General features: G+C 48.7%; 1 protein-coding gene and 1 pseudogene across 3 annotated transcripts in view; one reads left to right on the forward strand and one right to left on the reverse strand.

Annotated features, from left to right (window-relative positions):
• Positions 1 to 19012, reverse strand: part of LOC105283299 (homeobox protein homothorax) — a 429006-nt gene that overhangs the window by 380388 nt on the left and 29606 nt on the right. For all 3 annotated transcript variants that reach the window (XM_026975099.1, XM_026975100.1, XM_026975098.1), the window contains exon 5: positions 7543 to 7593. In XM_026975099.1, the coding sequence (XP_026830900.1) occupies positions 7543 to 7593 (51 nt within the window). The remainder of the gene's footprint in view (positions 1 to 7542; positions 7594 to 19012) is intronic.
• On the forward strand, positions 7 to 11200 carry LOC113563442 (annotated as a pseudogene).

Here is a 19012-nt window from a genome sequence, read left to right on the forward strand (position 1 = left end):
CTGGAACAGGAGGGAGCAAGATAGAGCATTCGTTAGTCATACGAGCACAGGACTTGAGAACCAATTAGATCGTGCTCGGTTGGAGAACGAAGAAATACCGTTTTCCCAAAGGTATTTCTTTTTTCCCCAACGGGAGGAGGCGACTGATTAACCGCGCCGCCGGAAATGATTAATAGACGGATTCCGTCGAATGGATCCAACCGACGCACGGTTTCACCATGATGCGAGGGGGTACGGAGAGAAAGAAAAGGAGAGAAACGATCAACAGCGAGTTCGAACGCGGCGTATCGATACACGAAGATGGAGGAGGAGGAGGAGGAGGAGGCTGGTGCGCGCATCTCGAGGCCGTGGAAGCGGTCTGGTAGCTGAAGAGAAACCGATGCAACGGACGGATGGAAGAAAGAGCACGAGAGAAAGGGAGATGGAGAGGAGGTCTGACCGGTGTCCAGTCGACCAGAATGTTATGTATGCAAATGAGGTCTGACAGGCCTATAGGATAGCCGGTCCTCCTCCGTCCCCCTTCCGATTCATCCTCCAGCCCTCGCCCTGCCTTCGTTCCTCGGTTCTATCCTCCTGCCTGATTCGCCTCCTTGATTCCGTTTAGAATAAACGTATTATATAAGCAAAAGCAAATAAAAATCGTTATCTTGTTATATGTAAATCGTCGGCGAGCCGAGGTATACATTATGAAGCCACGTACGGCTCTCGCAAACGTACACCCTCTCTTCCTCCCATCGTCTTTCGTTCCCGGGGCTACCTTGCGCGCATTACCTTGCGCATCTCTGTCGGCCTAACCCTCGCTTGTAACACTCTTATTAGGCATTTATATATAATAGAGAAGACGGCCATCTTCGCCGTAGGCAACGTCCTCCAATAATGGCGTGCGTCGGAAACACCAGCGTTAGGGACAATGCGCGTGTTCATCGCGCGTTCAACGCATGCAAGGAGACTCGCGATCGAATTTCCCTCGACCGATCAGGATCGCCTGACGATGGACGATCTCGATCGCTCCAAGCGGGTAAGGTAGACGGTCGTGTACAGCCGATTTACATTTCTCGCTGGACGATAAATGTAAATCGAGATGCATCTAGTATTCCTGATAATTGACACAGTGAGTAAAACCGCTATCTAATTGAATGTTTTGCATATTGCATAAGATTGCAAGATTATCGTTTTTGTATGCTTTACGAAAGATCTGATTCAATGACGATGTTATTAGATGTGATCAATAAGATCGTTATATCTTTTATGCAAAGTCACTGCACAAAGGACGATATATTTTGCGCTGATCGGCCAACCTCCGCCGTGCTCGTTTACCTCCCTTCAAAAATAAGGGGTTCTCTCATCGGCACCGATAATGCAACCTCGAGCCGCTTCTTCCATCAGAGCATCGGAGCTTTTTTCCTGCGCTATTTGCCCCAGCGTACCACCGCGACGCGGTAACACAATGCCTTCCCCGGGATGACTAGACTCTCTCTTTAACGCGGGGACCTAAGGGCGGGTGGGAGGAGACGAAGGACTGCGCGAAGGACAACGGCTATAATGCCGGACTGGTTCGAATTTGATCCGCCGGGAGTCGAGTCGAACCGAGCGACAATGCTCAGTGAAAAAAAAAGAAATAAAGAGCCTCCGTTCTCTCCCCCCTCATCTAACGCGTCAAATCGACCCTTCGTCGCGATTCACCAATAAGACTCTTCACTTTAGAAACACATTTTAATCGTGTTTTTTGAAAATACGACTGACGAATAGAGTAATATTAATTTATTAATATTGCTGTAGGTAAATCTACCGATTAGCGAACCCACCTCCTATCACCTCGTCCTTGACATATATTATAGAGGTCACTCTCCTGAGTGACCTTCAAAAGGTTTTAGCCGTCGGTCGTTGTGTACTAAAAAGTTATTAACAAAAGAAGTTTAAAGATTTTGCACGAATTTTCAGCCATCCACAACAAGCAAAAGGTTATATTTTCCGAAACTGGAACCCCGGACACATACGCTCGGTTTCAGCCCGCTTCGCGAGAGGGCGGGGGGCAGGGACTTCGCCCCTCGCCCCCCGCCAGAACCAGTGTAACAGATTTTACCGTACATATTTTGATCACCACCAGGTACCCATACACGGCACGGATTCCGGCGGGGGGGGGGGGCGAAGCCCCCCGCCCCCCGCCCTCCCGCGAAGCGGGCTAAAAACGAGCTGTCCGAGGCTCCAGTTTCGGAAAATATAACCTAACCAGGTTAGGTTAGGTTAGTTTAGGTTAGGTTAAAGCAGAGAATACTTTGTATTTAACTGTTTATGCTTTTGGTTAAAGTGAAGAATACTTTGTACTTATATTAAAAGAAGCTATTCTATATATTAACGATTCACTGCTTTAAATGACTTTCCTTCCTTCGTTCATATACATATTCGTCTTTTATATCTTTCAATATTAAAAATAACTACTATATTTGCAAAATTTCTTTTGTTAATAACTTATTCATAAACAACGATCGACGACTAAAACCTAGTGCGGGTTATTCGGGAAGGTGACCTTTGTAATATATGTCAATATTATGTTCTTGGTTCGCGTAGACAGCTGAAAATTCGTGCAAAATCATTAAACTTCTTTTGTCAATAACTTTTTAGTAAACAACGACCGACGGTTAAAACTTGCACAATGTTACTCAGGAGGGTGACCTCTATAATATATGTCAAGGACAAGGTGATAGGAGGTGGGTTCGCTAATCGGTAGATTTACCTTGCTGTGTGTATATATATATATATATATATATATATATATATAAAATTAGTATTAAATTGGAAAATTCCTGACGAAATCTCAGTGTTAATTCAAATATAAAGTAAGACTTGTCTACATCTCGAACATCGGAAACGACATTTTCCGGCAGGATCAATGGCTGATGGATACTCCAACTACGATATAGAACATGATACGATCGCCTCGGAGCACGCGAGTTTTTGCAATCTATCCTACCATTGAATCGCGTCATCCTACACCGTGGACGATGATCTCGGAGGGAGACTGATACAGGATACAGGGAGGCCGTCCCGGGGGCGATACGATGGGACGCTCGATCGCTCGTGTCTCCCTTTTCCGAGATCGCTTTTGGCGGTCATCGAAGGAGCAAAAGGACAACGTGGTTAGGTCCGATCCTTTCGGGGAGAGAATGTCGTCCGAGGATATCTCGTGGCGCGCGAGATACGACAAAGTGGTCCGTTATCTGGCGAACGAAGGCGAGCGAAACAAATTTCGGGCTACGAACCGCCCCACGTCCGTAATTGGACGACGTACGAAAATAGTCCCCGGGATCCTGAATATGGCTGCTTAAAGTTTCAGCGCAAGTTAAATTACGATTCAATCTCAAATCGAGGGTTTGCATCGATCGAATTAAACTTTCAGTGAGGACGATCGAAGCTTTAAACGGCCGTGGTAATGCGATTTCCGTAGATATGCTCGAACGAAAACGGAAACGAAAGCGATGCGAAATCGATGAGAGACTTCATCTTCCGGTTAGCTTTTGCTTCTTGCGTTATCAATGATTAAAGCATTCGTCGCGTCTGCACGCGATTGTTCTAGGAGAATTACATCAGTCAAGAATCTTATCGAGCATTATTACTTGCGGAAGAAATACATATTTCTCTTCGGAGTACGCGGAGTTAGTGAGATGAAAAATCGCGAAACGAGATAAAAGATTCGTTTGACAATGTGTTGTGACTTGAGATTGTTCCCATTTTATGGGCAATTTAACAGTCCGAACGCGTTCATAAGGATACCATTTTACACACGGTTGACTTAATGCGTAAGGAGAAATCGCCGGATTGCTTCGCCGAATTCCGTTCACTATATTTGTCCTCGAGACCATCTCACGCCAAACATACAACCAGAGATCACAGCTTTATATCTGGGTCAGAATCTAGATCGACGACAAAATTACTGCGGCAACTGCATTTCATGTTATTCAAATTTAAACAATATCGAGAATGAGACACATTAATACATCCAGTCGTTTCAAGTGCTCGTAAACTGCGAGCGATTTCGTGGTAGCTTGTACAGAAATTTGTCAAACTTAACTTCTTTCTCATAAAAAAGAACTGCTTATCTGTAACACCGTCCGATTACTTTCCGCACGTATACAGACAGTTTCAAAGACGAAGACCGAGACTTCCGAAACCAGTTTCCAATTCAAAGAGGCCATTTAAGCGATTCTCCCCTTTTCTCAGCCGCCGCTGTTGTCACGGATGGAAAGAGAGTATTCGCGCGATGCGACTTTATACGAGCTCGTCGTATTCCTCCTTTCATTCGGCCTCGAAATTGCTCGAAAATTTACGTAAACGAAGGAAACGAAGGAAAAGAACGGGTAAAACGTCTCCCACTACCCCATCCTGCATCCGCCCCTTCCGCCTGCTGCGTCTTCGCGGGCTCTCGGAAAGGCAAACGCCGAAGAATAGAGCGGATCCAAGGCACATACGAGCGAGAGAGAAAAGAAGGAACGCGGGGAACCCCATTTACGGCACAATGGGCTCCTTTGAAGCCGAAGGTAATGAAGGTTTCGGGGTGTCTGTCTCGGTCTCCCTCTCCCGCGGCCCGATTCGCAACCTGACCACCCTTACGGCACGCACAGGATATCTGTATACCGGGTGTGCGTCGCGAACGCTCTCACTTCCCTTTCTGACGAGCCGATGGAGACGACACAAACCCATCAAAAACTGTTTTTCTCAGTCAGATCATATCACGTCTTTGACAATAAAACAACCATAACAGGAGCCACAGAGCGAATAAACTCGCGGCGTTCCATCGACATCATTGGAGCTAAATCTAGAAGCCAATCTAATCCGCTGACGAAAGTATCGCGAGAAGCCAATTAAGACGTAATTCTCGTGGCGAACGTCGATGAGCTCGCCGAGGTGGATCACCAAGAGCCATCCGAAAGCGCGTACGTGTGCGCGCAGGAACACGAGGATATTCCAGCAGGGGAGAGCAACGTGCGCTGGCATAGGTTTAGAACCAGTTTCGCGCGGCGCGTCTGCGGGCAGGGGGAGGTCGCCCGCGTGTTGTACCAGTACGAATCCCGTTGGCATGCACTCTGTACGCCATAATATCCCATAAGAAATTTACCGCTCTCTAACCGGTGTACGCGAGGCGGCTGCCTGGAGTCCTGCGAGACGATGGTGGAGAAGAGAGCAGCGAGAGTAGGAAGGCGAAAGGTGGAAGAGAGACGGCCGCGCCGCCAGAAAATACCGCGATGCCAGGAGAGAAGGAAAGAGAAAGAGAGAGAGAGAGAGAGAGAGAGAGAGAGAGAGAGAGAAGAGGGCCTGACTGAACCTTCCTTCCGCGCACCGGGCCCCGGCAAAACGTAATTATGCTAATACGCGATTGGTTCGAAAATGTTAAATGCACGAGGCGCAACACCGCGGGCTACCATGAGCCTCCCTCCATTGGTCCCCCCTCTTCCATCTTCTACGCTGCTTTCTCTCTCTTTCTCTCCTTATCTCGCTGTTCGCTTGCCGTCTCGCTCCTTCTCTCCTCCACTTTCGAGCACAGATATTTATGGAATCTTCTTCATCGCGCGCGCACGCTGCATTCCGCTCCGCTCGCTCGCGTCTCGTCTCGTCTCATCTAGAAGAGGCCCCGGGGACCAGAAACGTTTCAATCTCCGTTACCGTCGATGGCGTGCCAAGTCGCGACTACGCGAGGATTCGACACACTCGTGACGAAGCTCGCTTTACTCGCTTGCGCCAGTAACCGAGAATCCGTGTATCTTCGCGGCATCGTTTCCAAGGCGCGAAAAATGCACGACAATCGCGTTATCTCTCGCAGCGCGCGTCCGCTAATTTCTTTAATCGTGTGCCTCCATTAACGAGGACAAATGTGCAGGCACGAGTAACGAGTAATAAGCATTATCGCGATCAAATGAAGCGTCGCTGTAATTTCGAGCGAGCTCCAATTAGTAAATTCATTTGCCTCGATGCAGATAAGCCTCGATGGCGAAGGCAAAGCCCGCGTTTCGGTGATTTATTCGCTGGCTTAATGCCGCTCCTCGTCCAGTCCGGGACGTGCCACTCCGGACATAACCGTGTGGAATTGCATGAAAATTTATATTCTGTCCGATTCTATTTCACAGATTCGTCTTTCAATTATGCCACGGTGCCAAGATGGTAACACGGGCCAGTTTTCCGTCGCGGACACGGTTTCAGCGCGCCGAGGATGCGCCATTGCGACACGGGCGATAGTCGAATCCGCCGCGGGTGGTGCGCCATTATAAAAATGTAATCGCCGCGAATCAGGAAAATTGCTATAAAATTGCGCACGATCGAACCGGGCAACCGGCGGGACCGGCATGGGGTAGCGAGGGACCGCGAAGAGGTCTCGAGAGCCGCGCGGCGGCCAATGGCTGCCGCCACGTCAGCTGCCATTTCGATGGAAATGCGATGGATGTCCGCTATTTTGTATGATAAAATATCGCTGCAAAAAGCGCCTGGGTAAACCAGACCCGCCTTCGTGTCCCACGGGCGCAGGAGAGAGAGAGGGGGAGAAAAAGAGAACAAGACGGAGAGAGCCTATCGAAAAATCCCTGCATGTTACGCTAAAAAAGAGAGAAAGAAGGGAAAGACTATTATCCTTTCTCTCTCGTCGGCGTTGCAACGCGAGGAAAAAGTCGCGTGTTTCCGAGAACCTCGTAAAATATGGTGGCAACGGAACGAAAGATTCCGCGACAAAACGAGAGCTGCCCGGCTCGGCTCTCGCTTGTTCGCGCGGTTGATGAAAAGCCCATTTCGGAATTTCCCTCGACAGATGTCTCACTTTCACCGCGCGCTGTGTCTGCTCGTCGGCGGGGCCGACGGTGGAGCATCGTCCGCGCATTGTCATTTCGCTCCGGCGATTGGAAGAACCGGGGGGCAGGGAGACGGGGCGAGAAAAAACGAGGAACGAGACCGGCGTACCGCAGCAAACAACTGCGAACGAGGTAACGCGTCCGTCGCCGTCCACAGCGGCTGGACAGCAAAATGACTCCACTTACGTTAGAGTCGTAGTCTCCCGACGAATACGCCGTAGATGTCGAGCGGCGCCGAGCTTTCACTGCAATTACGGAAAATTGCCCGGTGCAGTCATAAGAGTCGTTTTTCAGGTGTTAAAGGCAAAGACTTATCGGCAGGCGGGCGCGGTAATCTCTTACAATGAGGCCGATCGCGGGAATTTCCAGTCGGCCATACACCGGTCTCGAGTAGAAAACCGTTTCTTGCGGCCCGCGATTTTCACGCCAACTTCTCAGGCGGATGAAAGTAACGAGAGCATAGGTGGTAGATGGTGGATATGGCCCTATCGCTGATTTCGGGCAAAGATAAAATGGATTTCCGGATACATTAAGATACTATTACAGGTAGTAATCCTGGGATAAAGGACGCATTTTGTACGTGTAAAAATAAAAACATTTGTGTAGCAAAGTGTAGTAGTTGCTTCAGCATCACGCATGTGTTCCGTGCAATCGGTTGGATATCGGTAATAACGCTACGAGAAGTGTCGTAAAGAACGTGAAAAATACTCACCTTTTCAAGCTCGAGGAGGTGAAACCGGAGGACCTGGATCGCCTGAACCATCTGAAACGAGAAAAAAGAATTGAATAAAATGCATTCGACGGACTCGGAGGCAGAAAAAAGGCATCGGATGGTAGAAGCTGGTTCGGACCAGGGGGAAGAGGCGGCGAGGCGAGGGCTGAAGGAGCCGGGGAGGCGGGCAGGGTAGAAGGAACATGAAGCAGACATGATTTAACCACGCGCTGCTGCATCGTCAACGGCAGCTCGGCAACAGATAGACGGTCACGGCTCTCCGGCGCGGATTCGGCCTTTTTATTTGCACACACATTTGCGCGCACGCTTTCGTTTATCTGTTCCGGTAAATATCAGCGTCGCAGCGACGCAGCGACGCAGCGGCGATTCATTATTATTGCATCTGCGTTCCGCTAATTGCGTATCTGGATTCGATCGCGTGGAATTCGCGCGGTACCCATCTACTCGATACCGAGGGTGAATGACCACGAAGGGGGCGTGAGCAGGACGTTCGCTCGTTCTTTCGTTCGTCGATCGGGACTCTGCAGCCTCGAGTTTTCGAGGAGAGAACGGAGAATCGCGGAGAAGTTTACTGTGACGTTTTCGTGCGACACTTAGAAAAATGTCAGAACAGTTCGATAAGCGTGCCTAACCGTGCCCGTCGTCGAGAGGTAATGGTCGTTCTGTTTTTTTTTCTCTTGGAGACGCGTCCGCGGTATCGAAGGCGCGTCCTCGGAAGGACCATCGGTATAATTTTCCGATACGCCATTAACGTTTAAGGCCACCCGAGACCCCCCGACGCAATCTCCGCGAAGAGGAGGTCGTACGTTGCGCCGATGTCGTTTCCCCCCTCGGGGACAGCAGAAGCGGCGATTCAATTAGGCAAAGCGGCAATCTTAATTGTTAATTAACGTTATATTTATGCAATTATGGTCCATTATGATTCCGCGCGGCCGATAACGAAGCGGTCGCGATGAGTGCTCCTTGAGATAGTGGACTCCTTCGAGGACTGCCCACAATCTCCGCCTCGTCGTCCTTTCGCCGCGGAAGGATACGCTCCGAGCGAGGCAGGTATAACGCCAGGCTTGTAACCACCGTCAGCACGAGCGACAAGCGAACGAGATATCACCTCGGTGGAGTGCATTTCGGTGCTCGTATGCGGTAGATGGAAGCGCATTTATGTACCGAGCCAAATAAAACGCCAACATTATGGGACACGTGTGTCCATCGAAAAATTTATCCTTTACTACCTTTCCCAGATATCGACATCCCGAATGGTACCGCGGGCGAAGCAACGTTCACGGAGAAACACCGATATCAAAAGCGGAGTGCGCATGTTACCGTACGCGTATGACGAAGGTGTCATCGCCGTACTCGGAAGTCGGCTTGGTTCGCTTCGTATCGAACTTGCCGACGACAGCAAAGAATCAAGAAGTTGCCAGTAGAACGGAACAATCGTCCGCATTGTACACCGGACGCCGCAGCGTCGGCGTCGAAGAAGTACGCATCGGGTCTTCGACACTTCAGGGCCCCTCCTCGTCGGCGAGCGGACAGCGAAGAAGGGGGAAGGGCGAGCCGCGATAAGAAGAGGAACAAGAACGCGACGGGGCACAGAAAGAGAGAAGGGCGAGAGAGAAAAAGCGAAGATGGTATCGGTCCAGTAACGAACACACAACACAGAACACCCGGGTGCTCCTTCGCGAGATGGTGCGAGGAGACGATTCGCCACGACGTGTTTCTCGTCTCTCCTCCTCGCCTCCGACATTACACACAATGTCTTCTCTATATCCGACGGTTTTGTTGCTCCCCCGACCAATAACGACGTAGTTACCACGATGCAGCGCGTTTCTCGGCGTCAAGTCGATCTTGCGGGATCAGCGTCGTAAGCAAATGTCCCTTTGATGCGCAAGATTGGAGAAATTGAAAGGGCAAAGGAAATTGTCACTCGTCGGAAGTGACAAGTGAGTTTATTATTAAGATATAAAATTGCTGAACCCGTTCAATTGCGCTAACAAAAGCGCTCCAGTTGTGACACAATTCTCTCAGGATTCCTACAATAATTTAAGGAACAATAAAAAACTTAACAATGCTCGAGTTATCTCTTTGTTACACCCGGGCGCAACAACAACGCGTTTGTCTACGTTCCCAGCTGTATCGTGAATGAGGCTCTTCGTGATGTCTAGCCCGGGCCACGTCTTCCGTCACTCACTCACGCTCTCTCGTATTTCCTCGCCGGCTCCCTTGCTCCGCTCGCAATCTTTCGGCTCGGGAGGTTTTGCCACGATCGCTCATCACGTGTTATTAATTAGGCTTGCGAGCGGTCGAGTATCTCGAGCGGGGGAAACGGGGGACCCGAGCCGGAGGAGGAGGAAGCGGAGGCACACAAGAAAAACTGAGAAACGCACGAAGAAATGGGGAGATGGTGTTATTTATAAGCCGACAGGGACGACGCAGTCGGAAGCAACGCCCGGCGACGATGGGGCCCCCACTTTGAGCATCCCCCTTTCGCTCTCTTTCGTCCATCGTCATCGTGTGCGCTCCTTCCCTTCGCCCTCCTCCTCTTCCTCCGCCTTCCTTCCACTCGAGCGCCACTGCACCGTGACGCGCGATGCATGCTGCACCGGCGAACGCGTGATGTATGCGCGAGATACGCGATGCGCACGTACGAGCGCTGCGTCGGGACTTCGCGCCTCGCGGATGCTGCACCCTACACGTCTGCCGAGGGTATCTTGCGGATGCATACTCGGGGGACCACCCCGAGGGTTGGCTCGGAACAAATAGGGAATTCAGAGAACCTTATTAATAACGAGCTAAAAATTATTCATAATCGTTATCTAAAAGCATACGAGTCGATTTGAATCGATGAAATAATTTCAGAAATATATCGTTTATCCTTGGGCGGAATTATTAATTTGGAAAAGATTGCATTGATACTGGACCGTTGCAGCATAAGAAAATGGAACACCGATGAAGGAATCATCCAGCACCACGCGTTTACTTCTCGCGGATAATAACGCTTGTGCACTTGTTTCCAATTAAATTTTGCGAATCTTTATATTGACGAAATTAATTGGGCGCTGTCGGTGACGTAAATGCAGGCATGTACCACTGTCCCACTTTTGCAACAATCGATTTCGTCGCACGCGGCCATACAGCGCGTTGTCGACGTTCTTTTGTAATCCGAGTGCATACGCACAAGTGTCGTTATTAATATAAATGTAAATTCTCTGATTAAAATGGGTATCAAGGTTAACGGAATAATAAATAAAAAATTCACCCGGCAGGTCAATACGTTCCGCGATGCGGTTCGTTAAAGCGTCGCGATTAGCATCTTATAATTGATTGCGGCGATTTCTGAGGAAATTAAATTCGATCTCGGCGATGCCGCATAAATCTTCGCGCGTAATACACCGGCTGTTTTCAACACTTCCAGCGAAGTATGGTGAAGTCGTGATTCGGCCTTGATGGGATCGTTATACCGCGCGGCCAGGTCGGTACCCGCATAGGTGGACCTTGTGCCGGGCAGATGGGCTCGTATACAGCTCATATTAATTAATCCGCGTACGCGCGGAGCGCGCTGGAAAAAAGAACGAGAGATAGCGTCCAGCGAGCGAAAGTGAGACTACCAAAAAGGTGAAGAGATCACTGGATAGAGAGGGAAAGGAGAGAAGCAGGAGTGAATGGTCGGTCGGCTGTGCACGACGGCCGGTTTTGCGCATTTGCCTGATTGCACGTGTACAAGCGCAGTCACACTGCACGGCCGCGTCGGCGAGACGTCGTTATCAAATCGAGATACCTAATTAATTAACGAGCTCTCTCGCGCCTCCTGCAACCTGCCCGTCTCGTACGCGTGCTCTCCTTACCAGTAGAATAGCGTTTGCGGAAAAACAGAAAAAATAAAATGCGATGGAGAGTAAAAAAGCGAGTGCAGAAAAAATAAGGAGGCGAATGATGCAACGAATCTGGGGACGGACCGCGCGATATAATTCCATGCGATAAAGATTATTTTCAGCGAGCTAGAAGAGTGTAATCGCGCATTACCACGTCTCTACACGTCGCTTCTTTAAAATAACGAGCAATCTCGGATAGCTCTAATAATCTTAAAAAGGAGCGTAAAAGCTGTTAATAAAACCGCGTCGGTCCTCACGAGATTACCGTGTTCCGCGGTAATACGCCGCACGAGTATCACGCCGAGCGAATAAACGGCACGAGATCGCGACTCACGATCCGCCGAGATAATCGCAATGAATCGATTTGGTTTTTAATCGAGTGCAGGCGCGCGGAGTAAGACCTATGCGGAATAAACTCGAACCACGTGTAATAACGCATCGCGTCGACGTGAGTTATCAGTTCTCCAGGTAACGAGCAAAAAATCCGCGACGAGCAAAAAGTCGATTGATAATCGTCGTAACGCGATAGGCGCGAAGACGGATCGGTCCGAGTATAAATTGCGTCACGCGGATGCGAAAGTGCCGCATTCTCTGAGCTCATATAGAGTCGCGAGTGGCGGCTCTAATGAATGGCCGTTAATTGTATCAATTATTAACGAGGGACATCGCGCGAGCGCCGCGACGACTCTTATCGATGTCCAGTGATTTACGAGGCGAATGTTCTCTTCCATAGATTAGCCGGCTGACTCTCTCTCTCTCTCTCTCTCTCTCTCTCTCTCTCTTCGAGTCGTCAAACCAGAGTTTCGCGCTGGTTATAACTCGCAGACAGATTAGTGCACTCGCGACGTCCAGATCATTTCATTATCGCTTCGCGCTCGATGTTAAACCTACAGGGAACAAAAAAATCGTATCAACGAGCATTATCGTTGACGGTGTCGCCCGTCGACCTCCGGCAATTAATTTTCAATCAAGCCGGCGTAACACGATTATGCTCGTAATATCCGCGGCAATTGGCGCAGCTTGCTCATCCGCGATTTGTCTGGACGATGTTTGGAGTTTTTTCATCGATTAAAAAATAATGTGAACTTCTTATTCGTATAACATGAGAGATTTATAAACACGTGAGTCTAGGCACACGAATGAGTCGATCGTCCGCGATTTAGCTGCGTGGAAAAAGGAGGAGAGTAGACGTGGCAAACGTTACGCCACTCGAGAGTTATGGAAATCCATATTTCGACTCGCGGGAGATACTTTCTTCCCATTCGGTGTGTACACGAAGAAGAAGGTGAACAACCCACGGTGCACGGTAGTCGAGAGCGCTGTGCAAGCAAGGGACGGTTTATCTACGACCCGGCCGCGCGCTTGGAACGCGCGAAGACACTCGAAGCGACAATATTTAAACATTGTTAAATCGTGTGATACTTGTCAACGGCAAACACGCTTCTACTTGTATTCTGGTAGTTGGCCGCGCGTTGCTCTCCCGATTATCGGTATTGCCAATATCGCGTCAAGTAAGCGTATAATTATGTTAATAAAGCGATTGAACGAGTCGCAACCTCGCAGAGAGAGAGAGAGAGAGAGAAATCTGAATTCATAAAAATGGCTACACCAAGATCTTCTAAGCAGATAAAAAATATAAAAATATGAAAAAGGATTTAAGAAACGGGATAAATTCGTAGAATATGTCTCAACATCTTCGGCAATGTGCAAAGTTCGAGACCAGTTTAACCATAATCACACATACATATCGCGAAACTTGATGACGTTTTAAGGTACACGAAATTAACTGATTGTGAGCAAATATGAAACATTATCCACGTGACAACCGTCAGCGAGTCGATCGAGGAGGCTGCGTTTGCTTTCAATGTATTAATGCAGTAACACTGATAGCCAATCAGGACGACTCCGAAGGACGTTTAAGTAGAGCGCAAGAACTCCTGATATCCCGCACGTGCACGTAACGCAGTATTAAGATGATAGTGCGTCCTGGCACGGGCCATCAAAACGGCGGGACTACCGTCTTAATAGCCGGAGATTTATAGTCCCGGCAACTCGGCGCAAAGTCACGGGGCTCCAAAGAGAGAAAGAGAGACAAGCAGCGAGAAGGAAAGAGAGACGGCGAGAGGGGGACCTAGTCCGTCGCGTAATATAACCCAACCCAAAGATCCCGTATAGAAAGAAGGCCCGCAGTGTATGTATAAGGGCGCGTGTGGCAAAGAAGAAACCACGAAACGAGCCACTACTACGGGCGCCCGGATAAACGGAGGAAACGAAGAAAAACGAAGAAAGGGCGCGTCGCGTGATTCCTCGGCCGCTGACTCCGAGGCCGCGCCTCGGCTGCAGTTGCGAGACGAGAAAATCGAACGGAGCCAAAAGCATCTCGCGGTAAATAACATTCTGGGATCCCGACAAAAAATCTGCCCGCTTGTGTTATTCGACGAAATTTCTTGTGCGCGCGCGCACGCACGCGATAAGATGGGCCGACTCGATCGACTTAACGCAGCGCGATAAAAATGATTAAATAAATTTTATCTGATTACCGCAGATACAATTATATTTCCTCCTGCTGCGTTAACCGGGAATATCGATTGTGGCGATTGAAAGTGAACAATATTAAAAACTTACGCGTCAACGACACGTCTCGTAAGGACGATAGGCATACGACGGCTCCGACACGAAGCACGCCCGACTTTAGGTGCACCTGCATTTTTGCGAATATTTTCGGAGACATTAACGTCTTAACGAGCGACGCAACGAGCTCGAGGAGGAGGAGCACCTCCCCGCCGTCTGTTTGTTCTTTCTGGTCGTTTTTGCACAGGGCCGACATGAACCGCGCACGAGTAAAACGTGCACCGCGGAAGGCACGCACGCACGCACGCACGCCGTGGGACATCTACGCTAAAAACACCTCGCACGCTCGGAAATTATTTTACGCGTCCTTGATCGGTCCCGTCCGCACGCAGGTCGCCGGTTCTTCGCCGGTCCCGCGTGTCTCTGACTCTCCTGCCGAATAATCGCCGAACGAGAATATGTACGTACTCGAGAAATCCATTCGGCGATATTCGCCGGGCGCACAATGTGTCGTTTTTGCCCGGCGTTACGCACCGCCGCCGCTAATTACCGCCTGCCGTGGGAATTATAAAATCAATTTCTACCGCGGAATACGCCGTATAAATAAAACATTTCCGGCCTTTACGACCGGTAGTCGTAACGAGCGCGCGAACTTCTCTTGCGAGCGAACGGGCGAGTAACGGCGAGCTGCTTAAAGCGTTTCGGTTTGGTCGGGGCACGTGCTCGATACGAATCCGCGTATGTTTGTTCGCTCTTATCGGACACCCAACGCACAGGTATGAGCGCCGGAATTTAATCAGTTCGAATATTGATATGACGCGATGACCCACGTCGATAAGAGAGCGCGAGCGCACGCACGTGCGTGCACATGTGGCGCTCATGTCTTCGCTGCGGATTTTGTTCGCGATTCGCGCCGTGCGCTTAATTAATTCGTAGCCGCGCATCAACGCATCGGATTTTATTAGACGACGACGCACAATCCCGCGACTCGATGACGAGGATGCGCTGTGTGCCGCGGCTTGCTTAAATATTTGACGCACTCGAGCGACCGATAATCGCCGCTCGGTGACTCGACTGACGAAGCACGCACTCCGTTCCGAATTTTCCGTATCTCCGAATTTTAATCCGCGCGATTGTACGCGGTGAATAATGCCTGTCGTCAGCGCTAATATTAGATATCCGGACACGGAAATGTTTCTTGAGGAAAACAACGTGAGGAAAACACGAAGTGGTCCCAATGATTCTCTCTAATTTTAGAGCAATTGTATTACGAAGGATCGCAGTCAAGCCTTGCAAGGCGAGAGCCGGTAATGGTCATGGTCAAACGAAAAGTCTGTATAAAAAGACCACCGGAGGAGTCTCTCATGCGTTTGGCAATTTCTCTGTTACAATATACTCTAGACATTCGCCACGGTCCTCACTTTACTTGTCCTTCCTGGATTTCGCCGTGAGTTTTCCTTTGATTTGCCTTTCGAGTTGGACGAGTCTCTGCGGGGAATCGACCTGCAGTCGCCTCTTTGCTGCTATGGTCAGGGGTTCTTTTATCCCTAATTCACAAACCAGTACTGTAAAAAAACAGCGTCAAGACGCTTGAGGATATAATATCCGCTAGTGAGAAACGTTTCTGGTGTGGGCGGAAGAGACCCGGCGAGTATGCGCATACGTTCCTGTGTGAGTTCCGACGTGGGGACCAGATAAATATCTCTTTTTGTCCGTCAGTCGGGAGACACGCCTGTTTCTCGACTTCTCGGGCTACACGAAGCGAAGATAAGAACAACATATTCCTGCTGGGCCGAAGTAAAAAAAGAAAAACTGAAAAGAAAGACAAGAGAAAAATCGGATACGTCCCCGGCGGTGTGTTTATCAGCGCCATGTTGGTGCATCAGCCATAGAGGAGATAGAGAGTGTGTGCGAGGAGGCGTTTCAGGGAAATATCATGGGGTCCAGTGAGAGTCTCTCCACGGGGTACGCATGATACCCGCGGAGTACGCTCGCAACTGATTACACCACTGCGCGGCCAAAACGCCGCGCGTTTATACGTCTCACGCGGTATTGCGCGTATAACACACGTGTCGTAAAACATTAGCCACGCGATTACGATCGCTTCTTTCGGAGTCGGCGCTGGACGAGAGTCGTTAGATTAGCGCCGAGAAGTTCAAACGCGCGCGATCCGAGTGAGTCGGGTATTAAATAATGGACAGCAGCGTCGGTGATTCAATCAGTAAATACCCGTCGACGTTCTCCGGAGTCGTGTCGCGCGGAAATTGCGAGAAAGTCGCGCTGATGACGACCGATCCTCCGGTATCGGTAGTGCCGTGGCGATTGCGGCGGCGAAACGACGGAGGTTGCAGGAAAATTGCAATAATCAGCGATAATGTACAGGCCGTAGCGTCTAGGTCTTGGGAACACGCGGTACTCGCACTAATCGCGTGCCGAAAGCGCGACGACACGCACGGGAAGGATGCGAAAGGCTTCGCTCGCCACGACTCTTTGCACTACTATTCGCGTCATGCACGTTCTCGGCTTTCCGTTACCATGAGTCTCGTACCAGCGCAAAGTACGCTGCATAATTTTGTTTAATCCTCCGGCCGACCTAGAATAAACGAGCACAATGCGACTGTAATACTACGCAAAGTCTGTGTAATCCTATTAGATAATAATAAAGGAAATGAAATTTTAGAAAGAAAAATTTGTGTTACCGTTATACTGCATATTACTGGATTTAATTTTATTGAAAATTATGCGCCAAGCAAAATATAATATATTCTTTCCTGGCGCGAGTATCGATCTGTCGAGATCAAAAGCCGACCAGTTGATTAATAAGTCCTGCGATTCTTTTTTTTCTTTTTTTTTTTATCACAGAACTATTCGGACTGTGAAATATATGGGGGATTCATATAACGTATGCGTAGCGGTTTTAAAAATTTCTGCAATCAAAAATAAAAAAATCTTGGATGCAAATAAATGTAAAATAAATTTGACGCAATATGTAAAAACGTCGTGTATTTTATCGAGCTCGCCGAACGGCGCTTCAACGAATGATTTAGACTGCGGGCAATTTTGCGAGAAAAAAAAAGGTCGAGAGAGAACACGCTTTGACATCTGCAGCGCGATATATCAATGTGATTCAGTCTGAAATTAATCTGGCGATAAGGAAGCCATTTCGCCGCGATATCCGGGATGCGTATCTACTCAATCGCAGCAAATTCGTCCTTGGCGTGAACTTTCAAGAAGAGGATTGCGAAAGGAAATTTTTACTGGCAAACATTCGGGTTGCCACGCGTGGCGCAAGAGACAACGGATTACGGAATTAATATCCAAAAACTGAATGATCAAGTCAATGCTGCTTCTTATCCGCGTGATTAGGCCGCTTTGCGAATAAATCACGAAGGTAGGACAGGGACCAACGTCCGGCCAGAGGAGTCGAATGCCCTCGCAATAATAATTATTCTCCAAACGCAAGACCGGCAATTAGCATCTCATTGGCTCATTTCTCGCTTATGCTAATAGGAATATTATTTAAACGCGCGTACGAGAAGGGTTGACCCTTCTCTTCTTTCCACCTCGTCGCTCACTCTCCCGCGTGCTTTTGCAGCCCGTTGTCTTGCGTTGCTCGCTTTGCTGCTTTGCCTTCCGTCGCGAAAAACGACGTCTCGCTCCGTCTTTCCTTGCCTCGTTTCCTTTACGATGACGCACCAAGAAGCTCTCACCGCCTATGCGGTGCATCTTCATGCTTATTCCTACCTTTTAACTTCGGCGGAAAATGTCTTGCGATTTACTGGTAAAAATACTTGTTATTTTCTGGGAATTTGAGAAAGATTGGGTATAACTCTATCACAATTGTCAGCAGATTCTTTTATTCGTTTATGCTTTCTATACAGTTGTCTGAATTTGTCAGTGCGACAAGATCGAGTACAATTGAATCAAATTTTCGTAAGTGACTATTCTAATTTCGCTTTCAATATTTCTCTCCTAATTAAACTCACTCGACCGTATGAAAATGGAAAAGAAACCTAAATGGAAGATGTATCGCACTGTTGACTACCTACAACAACCTAACGACAAACATAACAGTAAAATTGCAGCGTCGAAAGTTGTATGTTCGAGACGCAATCGCACTCGGCGACTTTTCCGTTCTGAAAAATTATCGACAAAAAATTACTCTCGATTGGCATCGACGGAAAGAGCGCAAAAAGGATACTTCTTTTCCTCCCAGAACCAGATAAAAAGACATAGAGGAAAGACGATCAAAGGTGGAGAGAAAGGAAAAGGAAGAAAACAAAGATTCAAAAGAAGAGATAAGGAAGGAGGATGGAGGGAAAGGGAGAAAGAAACAGAAGATGCGATGGACGAGGCAAAAACCACGTAACGTTATGTGCCTTTTCTTTACGATAGAGAAGCTCATTGCTCGTAGATTGCGATTTGCCACGGACGTAATGAAGCCACGCCACCTTCCTATGGCCACGCTGGTCTTCCTGTGGCAACCGGTAAGCAACTTACGCATGGTGAGTGCACCGGCGAATGCACCCGCCATAGGAAGCCGTTTCTCTAGCACTGTGCCTAGTTGGCTGACCGCGCTAGTAATAGCAATGATAACAGTGGCAATAGACAATTTCGAAAATTGTCCGCCCCAGTGAATCAGATAGTAACAGAGTAATTAATCGAGACATTTCTCGATTTGCTAGCCTGCCCATGGCGATCTTTTGCAAATGCGCTTCAGAGACAGCTGTTTATTGCTGGTAAAAATCAAAAAGAAATTTTTTACTGATATGATTGTTACACAAATTCTATACCGAATGCCATGATGACAGCCTCTGTTTCGTTATTTTGCATCATCGTTTACGTAAATTAACAAAACTGTTTCCACTTTTCAGTTCTTTGCATTTAATCCCGTTCTACGTTTTAAGTAGGATTAGTTGACAGCTATGACAACGGTGACGAGAGGCGCGAGTTGCACCTTCCGCGAATATTTGCGACTCGATGCGGTCGCGACGAACCAGGTAACAGAT

Source organism: Ooceraea biroi, chromosome 14 (genome assembly GCF_003672135.1).
Source record: "Ooceraea biroi isolate clonal line C1 chromosome 14, Obir_v5.4, whole genome shotgun sequence".
Lineage (NCBI taxonomy): Eukaryota > Metazoa > Arthropoda > Insecta > Hymenoptera > Formicidae > Ooceraea > Ooceraea biroi.